At 39.7% G+C, this 14,468-nt stretch overlaps 1 protein-coding gene across 1 annotated transcript in view; it reads right to left on the bottom strand.

Annotated features, from left to right (window-relative positions):
• LOC127572682 (protein WWC2-like) overlaps nucleotides 1-10,489 on the bottom strand; it is a 217,135-nt gene extending 206,646 nt beyond the window's left edge. Inside the window, exons 1-2 of the mRNA XM_052020193.1 lie at nucleotides 10,377-10,489; nucleotides 6,440-6,490 (exon numbers count right to left, since the gene is read on the bottom strand). Coding sequence (XP_051876153.1) covers nucleotides 6,440-6,490 — 51 coding nt within the window. The 5' untranslated portion in view covers nucleotides 10,377-10,489. The remainder of the gene's footprint in view (nucleotides 1-6,439; nucleotides 6,491-10,376) is intronic.
• Between the last annotated feature and the right edge of the window lie 3,979 nt (nucleotides 10,490-14,468).

The following is a 14,468-nucleotide window of genomic DNA, read 5'->3' as shown; positions in this document are numbered from 1 at the left end:
TGCTGGAAATACTCAACAAGTCAGGCAGCGTCTTATACAGTCATGGAATCATACAGCACAGAAACTGGCTCAGTAACACACCAAGTCTGTGCACACCGTCAAGCATCCATTAACGTTAATCCCACATCAATCCCATATTTATTCTCCTTACATGCCCATCAATTTCCCCCAAAGTATACCACTTATCTACGCACTAGGGATAATTTAAATGACCAATTAACCTGCCAATCCGCATGTCTGTGGAAAGATAAACAGAGTTAACATTTCAGGCTGAAGACCCTTCGTCCTGACTGATATTAGTGCCCTAAGCTAAGGAAAGGAAAAGTAGTACATTGGTTTCTGCTCTTGCCTGTTGTGCACTTATTGGTAAACACAAATATGCTGATGGAAGCAATGAACAACTTTGGACACTAAAATGATACCAACCATGTTTGGTTACCTTGTTCGCACACTAACAGTCATTAATCCTGGAATAGTAGCCAGAGGCCTGGATCATTGATCCAGAAAAATTAGTTCAAATCCCACCATGGCAAGTGGAGAATTCAAATTCAAGTAACTAAAAAAATAAAATTTGGAATTATAAAGTGAGCTAATCACAGTCACAATAACCATGAAACTACAGGATTGTTGTATAAACCCATCTTGTTCACTGATACTTATCCTTGATTTGTCTGGCCTCCATGTGACTCCAGACCTATCAATGTGGTTGGCTCTTCACTGCATCCTTAGTTCAGCTGCAAAGAGGGATGGGCAATAGTTGTTAACCACGTAGAAAATCAGTGAACAAATAAATAAGTCAAAATCCTGTTGGGTGAGATATGAGAAAGTGACTCATTCCTCATTGTGAAGTGTAACCTTCAGAAAAGAAGAGGAGAAAATTGTCCAAGAGCATGGATCAGAGGAACAAATCACTGAATACAGTTGTGATCACCACTTATTATAGATATCATTAAATGCAGGAGGAGGTAGGGAAACCAAAGACATTAAAAGAGAAGCAAGGTGCAAGAGTGAAATAAACATGAGAACAAGGTGTGGTCTAAAGAGACAGAATGAAGGGAATCTCAGAAAAAGAAAGTATAAATATAAATAGAATAGAAAAAGTGTAAAAGCAAAGAGTAACAGAGATACCAAGAGCAGATTACTCAATCCTTACACACATATTAATGTAACAAAAATTCATGGAGCAATACTACTGGTTCCATACATACTTTCAGTGGTTCTGCATTGTGCACTGATGATGAACGACAGAGTAAAGGAAGTGAAAATGAATATTTAATATTGTACATGGTGGAGGGATGTGAAATGGGTTTGTGACTCTAATTATCACTTGAGCAAGTCCTGACTGTGCTGTCAAGAGATATAAGTGATATAGAAAGAGAGCAGCTTCAAATACTGATCTTAATGTTTTGCTCCTTCAAATTTCAGGCAGACATTGTGCCCTCAAGCTAGTTTGCCATCTCCCACTGCTTTGCTAGCAGCTGAAAATCCCAATAAATTCAATCTTTGCTGAACCAGGATTAATAGAATGTATGAAGGTAATGCCTGTTGTAACCTAAGCAATATCTACAGATCTTTATGAGCAAGTTGGTGGCAACTATCTAGTTGGACAATCTGCTGTTATTATCATTAGGTTCATCATGCATCCTGATAATGTCATTTAATAAAAGTACAAAAAGAGTGATATTTTTTCACAAAGGAATTTATTGCTGCAAATAAAACTTTTGAGAAGATGGACATAAACCATTGCCTGCTTATTGCTTGTAAGTTTTTTCAGTACAATTACTACCATGTTACATTTATGTTCACATTCAAACAGAGATATAAGGATCTTTACAGGTTGACAAACATTAACTAAAGCAAAGGTTGCGTATGACACTTTTTGGGTACTGGATCATCTGTGCAGCTCATCATTTCTAAGCTTACAGATGGCATGAAATTTAGAAAAGAAATTTAAAAAACAAGGAAGATAATAACAGATTCATAACGATGCAGAAAAACTGATGGAATGGGCAGTGATGTGACAGATAAAAGATAATGCAAAGATGTAAGGCAAGACATTCTGAAAGGAAGAAGGAGAAGCAATATAAACTAAATGCTGCAATTTTAAAGAGATTATAGGGACAGACAGGTTTGTGTGGTTATGTACAGAACTTTTGAAGGTGACAGAACAAGTTACAAATCCATTAAAGACGACATTGTTGCCTTGGTTTTATAAATAGAAACATAGGATACAAAAGCAACAGAGTTATGATAAACTTCTATAAATGATTGGCTAAGCCTCAGATGAAATATTACGTCTCATTCAAAGATTAAAATAATCACAACGTGGTTACAACACACAAGGATGCTATTTTTGGCCCATTGAATCCATACTGGCTCTACTTCGGATACCTAATCAGCACTAAATGCTGCAATTGAATCTGCATCCACTGCTATCCCTGGCAGGGAATTCTAGGCCAATTCTGTGTAGTGCACTTTGGGAAGGATGATGAGGTTTTGGAAAGGTCCAGAACAGATTTATCAAAAATATTCCAGTTTTGAGGGAGTTCAGTAATATGGAGAACCATCAAGCCATGAGATCATTCTTCTAAACTCAAGAGAATACTATATAGGCCCAGTTGCATAAGCTCTTCTCGTATGACAAACCTGCCATCCTGGGAATTAGTCTGGTGAACCTTTGGTGCACTGCTTCTATTGCTTTTATCCATCTGTAAGTGAGGAGAACAGACTCCATAATATTCCATTACCATATTGCCGAGATAATTCAATAATAGCTTTTTAAAAAAATTTTTAAAAAAATTTTATTTACAGCGTGGTAACAGGCCCTTCCGGCCCAACGAATCCATGCCGCCCATTTTAAACCCCAAATTAACCTACCTGTACGTCTTTAGAATGTGGGAGGAAACCGGAGCACCCGGTGGAAACCCACGCAGACACAGGAGAATGTACAAACTCCTTACAGACAGCAACGGGAATCGAACCCCGATCGCTGGCGCTGTAATAGCATCGCACTAACTGCTACGCTACGAATATTTGAAAAGCAGAAAATTGTAAGACTCTGCGGAAAGATCACTGGAGAAACACTAATAGGAGCTACTGGTCTTTAATATTAGGAGATGCATGCAACAATGTCATGGGAATACTATGATCTGAAAACTTACCCCCACTCCCCCCCCAGACCAGTACTTAGACGTATTTCAGCATTCTTTCAATATTTTTGGCCAGTATTCTAGAACTCTCTCCCAAATACTATTGTAAACATCTAAATTAAGTACATGGACCTTCATCTTCAGATGTACCAGGAAGGTTATGATACATTGGTTAGGCCACAGGTAGAGTATTGTGGGAAGTTTTGGTATCACTTTAGGAAGGATGTGATTGCACTGAAGAGGGTACAGAGGGAGATTAAGCAGGATGTCATAAAAACAGGAAACATTAGAAACACTTAGCAGCTCTGGGACCCTTCGTGTGATGAAGGTCTTTGACCAGAAATGTTAACTGCTTTGTTCTCCACAGATACCGCTTGACCTGTTGAGCTTTTCAAGCATCTACAGTTTTTTAAAATTTTCTATCACAAAGATGTTGCCTGAAATGGAGTTTTTTTTCAGTCATGAGAAATTTGATAGGCTGGGTTTGTTTTTCTTGGAGTAGGGAAGACTAGAAGGGACTTGATAGAGGTATATAGCAGAAAGCTTTTCACCATAGCAGAATTGTCTCAAACTAGAGGTCATAGGTTTAGGGTAAACAGTACAAGGTTGGGTATGGTGGGATGTTGGCACAACCTTGCTTGACACTACTCAGCTCTGCAATGGGGTCCGTGGTGAATCCATTGAGTAAAATCTGACTGGCATGTAGCAGACATAGAAAGTCATACTTGAGATGGATTTTCCATAATCCTTCTCAGCTGATGGACTCAAAGACTTTTTTGAGTGAAAAAAAGGTCTTGCGAATGTGCTGTTTTGGTACATCTTTTCTTAGCAGTGAAGATCATGTCCTCTCTACTTGTTGATGGGCAGATTTTGCAATGTGACTCTGGGAAAAGCTTTTCTTCAACATGGGGCAGAGAATGGAGGTTGAGGAAGATCCTTGGGATAACTTTCCACAAAAGACTTAAAGAAATAAGAGCAGGAGTGGGCCATTTAGTCTTTTGATCCTGTTCGTCCCTTAAATACAATCATAGCTGATCATTCATCTCAATAAATATAGCAGAAAGCATGAAGAGACCTCTGTAAATATTCCAATTCGACGTGTCTCCTTGAGATGGCCACTGTGAACTGGTCAACAGATCAATGTGAGAACTTTGCTACCACGGTCATCACAACTTCACCATTTAAAAAAATGCAAGTCATTATGCGCTAAGAGCATTAAGTCACAAGTTTCTTAGAACAGGAAGCTCCTCTGTGGAACATTTCCTGAACCAATTGGAAAATATTTGAATGTGGTATGAAATTATTCATGTTGTATAAGAAACAATAAAAAAAACTCAACCATACTTGAAATGTATATTCCCCAGAGAATTTTTGCAGTGGACATTGTAATAAACCTCCAGTTTTTCTCCCACGTTTATCAGCAGTAACATCTTAAGCACACAAAGCTACATCACAAACAGATGTTATCTGAAGAGTTAAAGACAATGGCACTATGCAAGAGAAAATACACAAATGTGAATGAAATTCAGCAAATAGCATTCCTTTTGCAATACCAGAATATGCATCCAATGTTCACATTAACTTAAATAAAATGAATTAACATATCAGATAGTCAGTAATGTCAATATATGTTGAACCTATGATATTCAAGAGTCATCTTAAAAAGAGGATCCTTAAAATAGAATCATGGAAACTACACCTCTGAAGGAAGTAATGCAGCTGCACTGTAAGGCTACAATTGGTTATTAGATGCTTCACTGTCTCTGTCCTGGTTCATTCCCAACAGCTTGATAACACTAGACTCTGCTCTGATGATTGTTCCCAGGGATGCATACAGAAACAGACATCACTTGCTGATGGAAGACCATCAATTTGGTGAAAGAGGTTCTGTGATCCACCCAAAACCTTCAGCCAAAGGAATTGCCCACAACCAGTTACCAATTAGCATGTCTCAAGGTCCAGGAAATGTATTACAGGATGCACTTGAGCAGGGTGTAACATATCCAAAGGACCTATGGCAACAGGCTGCTGTGTAATGCAATCCCAACCAAATTTCCTTTGCACACAATGTGTGCCAGGGCAGAGACCATGTGGTGCTTCATAAAATGAAACTGAAATTACTCCATGTGTGACTGTAGGATATGAATTTATTGACTGTAACTATATAAAATGGTGCCTGTGTTTCTCAGAAATGTGCATACATATCTTTTTCTACAGAAATCTTTATAAGATAATTTTACAAAGCATTTTTGCAAAATAAAGTTAGCTATTGCAATCCCACTTTCCTGCTAGCGAACAAGTTGCTGACAAGAATTTCAGAGGCAGAGCATGCGATTGGTATTGGTATTGGTATTGGTTTATTATTGTCACTTGTACTGAGGTACAGTGAAAAACTTGTCTTGCAAACCGATCGTACAGGTCAATTCATTACACAGTGCAGTTACATTGAGTTAGTACAGAGTGCATAGATGTAGTACAGGTAAAAACAATTACAGTACAGAGTAAAGTGTCACAGCTACAGAGAAAGTGCAGTGCAATAAGGTGCAAGGTCATAACAAGGTAGATCGTGAGGTCAGAGTCCACTTATTGTATAAGGGAACCATTCAATAGTCTTATCACAGTGGGGTAGAAGCTGTCCTTAAGTCTGGTGGTACGTGCCCTCAGACTCCTGGATCTTCTACCCGATGGTAGAGGAGAGAAGAGAGAATGTCCCAGGTGGGTGGGGTCTTTGATTATGCTGGCACTGAAGGATTGGATTGCAAAGTGGCAAGAGCGTTAGAACAATCTCAGCCAAACCACCTGGGATGCACATTCAGCAATTGTGTGCAGAGGCAAAACACCAAAGAAGAGAAAAGTAATGAAGGGACCTATGCCATATTCTGATATGTGCAAGACTGTGAGCAGGTAGATGGATGTCTAGGAATGGATCATCCAATTTGTTGAAAATTGGCAAGCATAAAGGACAGGGTACTTAAAGAAAGTAAAGTATGTGGCATGGCATTAACAACAGAGAATTCTTTCAATTGGCACACCTTCTAGCTTTTACTGATCATGGAGAAGAATCTGATGGAGGATTGTTGCATTGTTCTGCTGATGGTTTTTAGCCATTTCTGGATTCTACCTCAACCATTTAAGATTCTGGATTCAGATTCCAGATTCAACAAAACCAAAGGGGAAGTTATACAATAGATATTAAGTAGGCATCTTTGAATATGTTGGCACTTTTAAACATTTACAGCAATATTAATGAAGAATCAAATCCTTAATAAAGAATAAAATAAGAAACTTACGTATTGTTTATTGAAGCTTTGCCTCCCATGCACCACGTGGTATTGACACATCTAATTACCAGACAAAAGTAAATCATTAAACATTTATTCCTACATAAATTAATATTCCTTTGAAACTTTACTTTGTCAATACATTATTGATCTCTAAATTCATATGGAGATGCTTCATTTAAATTCTGTAATCGAGTCTCGGTTGGCAATTGACACCGCTGAGGTCAAATTTATTGCAAAACTGTTGTGTGGCCAATAATATGGCCTTCCTTCTTGAATCCCTGTCGTGATACTGATTATAATAATGTTATGAACAGAAATTCCATCACAGAAATTCCAGAATTGTTGATGGTAAAATAACAGCAATACATTTCTGAGTCGAGGTGCTGCTACCTGGAAAATAGGGATGGTGTTCCAATAGGTTCATGCAGTAATTAACACAGGAAATAGATTAGATGTTAGGAAGTCTTTTTCCCAGACAGGTGTAGACCTACGAAGCACATTGCCTATTTCACAGAATCACAGAGTTGTTACAGCAAAAGAGGAAGCCATATGACCTATCAAGTCCATATCAGCTCTCTGTTAAAGTTCCACTTCACTGCCTTCTCCCTATGGCTCAGCAAATTCTTTCCTTTCAGATATTTATCCAGCTCCCCTTTGAGCTCTACAATTTAATCTGCCTTCATTACTACACCTGGAAGAGCATTCCAGACCCTAACAACTCTCCGTGTAAAAATATTTTTCCTTATGTCACATTTGGTTCTTTTACCAATCACCTTCATTCTTTATCTCCTAGTTCTTGATGCCACTTCCAATGGAAGCAGTTTCTCTTTACCTACTCTGTCGATATGATTTTAAATACTTCAATCAGATCTTAGAAACTCCTATGTTCCTAGCTTCTTTCCCACATTTGCCTAGTGGAGTTGGAGCAACTTCTAGATTTTCTTCCATGAACTAATCTTACTGTTTGATATTTTTGACTTCTCCATGGAACCTTATAAGTCTCTTGACATGAGACATGAGACAGGCTGAATGGTCAGCAGTGTTTTCTGTTGGTTTCCTGAAAGTCTGCTTGTTTCTTTAATGTAGTGGGAAAACAAGAGTACACACAATATCTGCAGAATGCACTGATCTCAAAATCCAAAGAAAAACCACAAACATGAATATCCAAAACAAAGGCAAATAATGATTATACCAGATTATACAACAATTTGCCACCCTCTAAAAAAACTCCATTCATGAGATGTAGGCATCACTGGCAAGGTGGGTTAAATGGGGCAGCATAGTGGCCCTGCTATTGGAACTGCTGCCTCACTGCTCCAGCAATCCAGGTTCAATCCTGACCGCTCTTACTGACTGGGTGGGGGTTGTATATTGTCCCTGTGACCACATGGGTTTATCCTGAGTGTTTTGGTTTCCTCCCAGCTCCCAATATTGTGGGTTTGTAGGTTAATTGGCCCTAGTGTGTAGGTGAATGGTAGAATTTGGGGGGAGTTGACGGGAATGTGGGGAGAACAAGATGGGATCACTGTCAATATGTGGTTGAAAGTCAGTGTGGACTTGGTGGACTGTTTCTGTGCTGTATTTGTATCTCTCTATTTATTGCTCTTCTCTGAGTGATTTGCCAGGCCATTTCAAAAGGACTGTACAGAGTCAACCACATTGCTGCTGGTGTAAGCTCATGTTAAGGCTGGCTTACTTGCTTTGCCCAAGGGCACTAGTCAACCAGGTAGACTTTTAAACAACTGTCTGGTAGTTTCATGGTCTCAATTACCGACTTTTCTCTAAATATATTTGTTCACGGGAAGTGGACGGCATAATAAAGTCAGCATCTATTGTCCATCCCTAATTGCAAACTGAACTGAGAGGTAATACATTTCAGAGGGGAATCAAGATTTACTAAATTATCTTAAATTGCTTGTATGTAATCTCTTAGTTGCCATGATGGGATTCAAACTCATGTTTTCATATCAATATTCCAGATTTCTGCATGCTAGCTCAGTAACTTAACAGTCATGCCACCACACTCCACTAGATGTGGCATGTGTGCTTCCAGCATTTTCTGCTTTCCTTCCTATAAAAATATACTGACATCATCGAAACCTTAACAGGGACAAACTGGATAACTTTGGCTCACACATTCAATTCAGTATTCAAACCGAGAACCAACAGTGAGGATTGTGCTTAATCCATCTTTCTCCCTCATTTGCCCATTATCAGCTCCTGCACTTTCAGCACACACTTTGGGTAACCCTTACTAATGGCTCCCTGAAGCCCATTTATGCTTTCAAATCAACTGTGACCCCATTCAGCATGGTTCAAAATGAGGTGAACTGAATACAATTGCCCATGATATATGCTGAATCACAGAACCTAGAAATTTATAGCACAGAAGAAGCCATTCAGCCCATCATATGCATGCTAGACAAAAATGGAGCTATTCATGCATTGCTGACTTTTCAATTCTCAGTCAATCTGTCTTTACAACTATAATCCTCCAGCTCTGACAATCTCCTCATAAATCTCTTCAGCCTTTAGATATCACACCTTTCCAGCAGTGTGGTAACTAGAATAATATGCTGTACTCCATGCTGTGGTTTGACCAATATTTTATACAGTTCTACCAAAGCCTCCTTGCTCTTATATTATGAAATTATCACAGCTGTAGGTATTTAATTACTTACTCATTTAAGGTCTAAATCTTCACAATAAACAGAAATTATTAATATTATTACAGTGGGAACGTCCTTCTTTGTCATTTAGAACAAGTATTCTTAAAGATGATCTTTGGCTCCAAAAATCAGAGCATGTAGGTCCACGTCCTTCTACAGTCCAAATTCCAATGAGTATTTTTTTCTGCAAATTCAAAATAATTGCAGTTAGTTCCAGCTTATGGGAGATATTATTGGTGTGGACATAGTTGTTTTGGAATTTAGATTGAACCAAGCCAAGTGGATTTCATCAGCTGTCTCCTGGTTGATCACATGAAGTAGATTAGAAACAGTATGTGTTTGGTAAGGTTGTCCTCATCCACAGAGCCTTTAATGTGTGCTGACTTGTAAGACGGTTGATTCATTAGCTGTAGCATTCACTGCCTGGATTTTGTCCCAAGGCTTGATTTTAATCAATGCTGAGCCATCTTTAAGTTGGTATTACCCACTGTAACTAAACTTGATACACCAACAAGGAACACAATGAAGCCCAAAAGAAGCAAACAGTGATACAAAAAGCCATCAAAAGAAGTAGTATGACGATATTGTTTATGGAACAATTTTTTGGGCATTTACGTGTGATGGAAAAAAATATAAAACTTGGAGCATCCAGCAAATACATCAGCATTTAGACAAACGGCTGGAAGGTGTTAATCTTCCTAAAATGTGCTGCCTGCACATGTCAGGAGCAATGAAACAGATAATCCTGCTCCGGTAATCTAATGGGAGCCATTGGATACGTAAATTCTGCTTCAATTTTCCTGCCTTCAGCCTAAGCGTCAGCAGTGGCTCAGCTGCCGCATTCAGATGTGTGAATCACTAGGTAAAGATACAATTCCCACTTCAGAGATCAAAAGTACCAAATGTAGGCTGACTCTCCAGAGAACAGTGAGGGGGATCTGCTCAAATGGGAATGTGGATAAGACTTTAAACTTAGCCTCACTCACATTCCATATAACTTTCCATGTTCTGTTGATGAGGAGTTTACTCTTGTGTCCCTTCTTGCAACACAGCTTGGTTTGACAACTGGTCTGCCTAAGACCTCAAGAAAATGCAGAGAATTATGGACACTGCCCCATATATCACGCGTACCAGCCTCCTCTCCAGTGACTCTGTCTACCCTTCCGGCTGCCTCGGGAAAGCAGTCAACATAATCAAAGACCCCTCCCACCCTGGTCATTCTCTCTTTTCCCCCTTCCATCGGGTAGAAGATACAAAAACTTGAAAACACGCACCTCCAGGCTCAAGCAACACAAGAGGTGCTGGAGGAACTCAGCAGGTCAGGCAGCATCTATGGAGGGAAATGGACAGTCGACATTTCAGGTTGAGACTCTTCATCTGGTGGTCCAGCAGGTCAGTCAGCACCTGTGGAGAGAGAAAAGGAGTTAATGTTTTGGTTAAGGTCAGAAACTACTCAGATGGTGCCTGATATCTTGAATATTTCTAGTACTATATGTTTTTATCTCAGATTTCCAGCATTTTTTGCTTTTCAATAATCCAACTGCAGTGCAGATTTATACCAGACAAGTTTGTGTCATTGGTATTGGTATTGGTATTGGTTTATTATTGTCACTTGTACCGAGGTACAGTGAAAAACTTGTCTTACAAACCGATCTTACAGGTCAATTCATTACACAGTGCAGTTACTTCAAGTTAGTACAGAGTGCATTGATGTAGTACAGGTAAAAAAAATAACAGCACAAAGTGTCACAGCTACAGAGAAAGTACAGTGCAATAAGGTGCAAGGTCACAACAAGGTAGATTGTGAGGTCATGAGATCATAGGTCATAGTCCATCTCATTGTATAAGGGAAATGTTCAATAGTCTTATCACAGTGGAGTAGAAGCTGTCCTTAAGTCTGGTGGTACGTGCCCTCAGGCACCTGTATCTTCTACCCGATGGAAGAGTAGAGAAGAGAGAATGTCCCGGGTGGGTGGGGTCTTTGATTATGCTGGCTGCTTCACCAAGACAACGAGAGGTAAAGACAGATTTCAAGGAGGGGAGACTGGTGTCCGTGATGCGCTGGGCTGTGTCCACAACTCTCTGCAGCTTCTTGTGGTCTTGGGCAGAGCAGTTGCCATACCAAGCCGTGATACATCCTGATAGGATGCTTTCTGTGGTGCATCGGTAAAAGTTGGTGAGAGTCAAAGGGGACAAACCAAATTTCTTTAGCCTCCTGAGGAAGTAGAGGCGCTGGTGAGCTTTCTTGGCCATGGCATCCACGTGGTTTGTTCAGGACAGGTTGTTGGTGATGTTCACTCCCAGGAACTTGAAGCTGTCAACCCTCTCAACCTCAGCACCATTGATGTAGACAGGTGTATGTACACCGCCTCCTTTCCTGAAGTCAATGACCAGCTCTTTAGTTTTGTTGACATTGAGGGAAAGGTTGTTGTCGTGACACCATTCCACTAAGCTCTCTACCTCCTTCCTGTACTCTGATTCATCGCTGTTTGAGATTCGGCCTACAACGGTAGTATCATCTGCAAACTTGTAGATGGAGTTAGAGCAGAATCTGGCCACACAGTCACTTTTCTTTTCTTCGTCACTGCAATGGTGCACCTCCAACAAGCTTTTTCCCAGAACAAATGGGAAACTATTCAACCTTGCGTTCCACTCCCGAACCAAGGTCACTCCAGCTTTAGTCATCTTGTTGCAGTAAACAGATGCTGTCTGCATGTGTGCACATTCAGATGCCGAATTCCAACTCATTGTTGACATCTTCATTGAAGCATACAAGAGAATGGACCTTGCACTTAATAGTCACCAAACAGATTTCCTCTATCAACCTGTTCCCTTTCTATAATAAGTCGAATCCATAGAGGGGAACTGGCAGCTGTAGTATATTTAGAGTTCCAGAAGGGATTCAATAAGGTGCCATATGAAAGGCTGATGCATAAAGTAAGAGCTTGCGGTATTGGGGAAAACATATTAGTACGGATGACAGACTGGCTAATATAAAGAAGGCAGATAGTCAGAATAAATAGATTTTTCTGGAAATACATAACTAGTGGGGTGCTCCAAAATTCAGTTCTTGGCCCTCAATTATTTACAATCTACATTAATGACTTGGAGGAGGCAGCAGAGTGTAGGTTATATAAGTTTGTTCTCAATGCTAAAGGAGAGTCAGAGAGTCATAGAGTTGTACAGCACGGAAAAAGGCCCTTCAGCCCATACGCATCCATGCCGACCAAGAATGTATATTCAAGCAAATCCCATTTCCCAACATTTGGCCCATATTCCTCTAAACTCTTGTCATCGATATATCTGTCCATATACTTCTTACATGTATCTAATCTACCTGCCTCAACCACTTCCTCTGGCAGCTGGTTCCCTATATCTACCACCCGCTGTATAAAAATGTTGCCCCTCAGGTTCTTATTAAACCTTTCACCTCTAATCCTAAAAATATGTCCTCTGGTTTCTGATTTCCCAACCCTGGAAAGAAGACCATTCACCTTATCTATGCCCCTCATGATTTTATTTACCTCTATGAGATCAACTCTCAGTCTCCTACGTTCCAAGGAGTAAAGGCCCAGCCTGCCTAACCTCTCCCTATAATTCAGTCCCTCAAGTCCTGGTAACATCCTTGTAAATCTTTCTTGCACTCTTTCCAGTTTAATCACATCCTTCCTATAACAGGGTGACCTAAACTGAACACAGTACTCCAAGTGCGGCCTCAGCAACATCTTGACGATTGCAACATAACCTCCCAACTTCTATATTCAATGCCCTGGGTGGAAGACCATGCTGGAATGAGGATATTTGGACTCTGATATACATAAGCTAAGGGAGCAAAAACTTGGCAAATGGAGTTTAATATGGGAAAGTGTGAAGTCATGCAGCTTGGTAAGAAAAATCAAAAGGCAGACTGTTATCTAATGGAGAGAGACTGCAAATGAATGGAGGATAAGGATGAGGGATCAAGTGTTCTTGTGCACGAAACACAAAATATGAGCTTGCTGGTGCAGCAACTAATTAAAAATTCAAATGGAATATTAACCTTTGATGCTGGAAGGTTGGAGTTTAAAAATAGAGAGGTATTGTTACAATTGCACAGGGCGTAGGTGAGGATGCACTTGGGATACAATGTAAGATGTGGCTCCCCTTATTTAAGAAAGAATATACTTACAGTAGATACAGTGCAAAAGAGATTTATTAAACTAACTCCTAAGTAGAGAAGGTCATCCTTTTACAAATAGCTATGGCTAAATTGGTTTCCCCCATTTGCTTCAGTTTCCTTTTACCACCCCAAACTGCTGTAAATTACTCATTAGTTTAGGTAGGTGTTAGAAGAATCTGTAAGGAGTTAAAGGGCATGTAAGAAAGAACAGGTTACAGGGAAATAAGTAGGGGAATGGGAGGGACGGAAGTGCTCTGAGAGCTAGCGTAAACTTGATTGGCCAAATGGCCCCCTTCTATGTCATAGGAGAATATGAAAGTACTATCAAGATGCGTAAATGAGAGCTGCTGAAAGATGGCATAATCAGTGTGCATTGAGTATCTCACATCTTTTGTACATTTCTCCCTTACTTGCAGCAGGGAAAAAGGAAGATTCGTCTCTCTGAAATATAAATTGGAAGTGCTTGTGTTTCTCAGCAAATAACTAACTTTTGTGAAGTTGTATGTACTGCTGCAATGCAGTGGTTTGTAAAAGCTACATATCTAAAATAGTCAAATCAGCAGCCGGTATTTGACAATAATGTGCCGAAATTTCTCCTGATCTTGTTCATCGTGAGCAAAATGGAATGATCTCAACAGTCATCCTCTGTTTGGACACAAGAATACCCAAAGCATTTTGCCTTGTCTCTTATCCGTGAAAAACTCCTCAGATTGCTCGTAGCAAATTAAATATAAAGGAAATAATTTATGTCATACTAGTGTAAAGGTTATCATTTAATTAAGTAGAAAGAGGCACCAGAGAATGAATATTATCTATCCTGCGAAGGAATAGTCACTAATATGTTTGTTGTGTTAAGTATTTACAGTTTTTAAGAACTAAATATACTTTTGGAAAAAAAGTCTCTCTTCTGAGGTATCAGACTGTCAGTGCTGAATATAATAGTGATGATGATAACTTGATAAGAGGCGAATAACTAGCTCTCTTCTGTCAGGAATCTCAGCAGTAACCTGGTACAGATTTTTCGCACATTTTAAGGTTAAGGTATCTTTATTAGTCACATGTACATCGAAACACACAGTGAAATGCATCTTTTGCATAGAGTGTTCTGGAGGCAGCCCACAAGTGTTGCTATGCTTCCGGTGCCAACATAGCATGCTCACAGCTTCCTAACCTGTACGTCTGGAATATGGGAGGAAACCAGAGCACC

Source organism: Pristis pectinata, chromosome 7, assembly GCF_009764475.1.
Source record: "Pristis pectinata isolate sPriPec2 chromosome 7, sPriPec2.1.pri, whole genome shotgun sequence".
Lineage (NCBI taxonomy): Eukaryota > Metazoa > Chordata > Chondrichthyes > Rhinopristiformes > Pristidae > Pristis > Pristis pectinata.
This window is presented reverse-complemented; position numbering and strand designations above follow the sequence as displayed.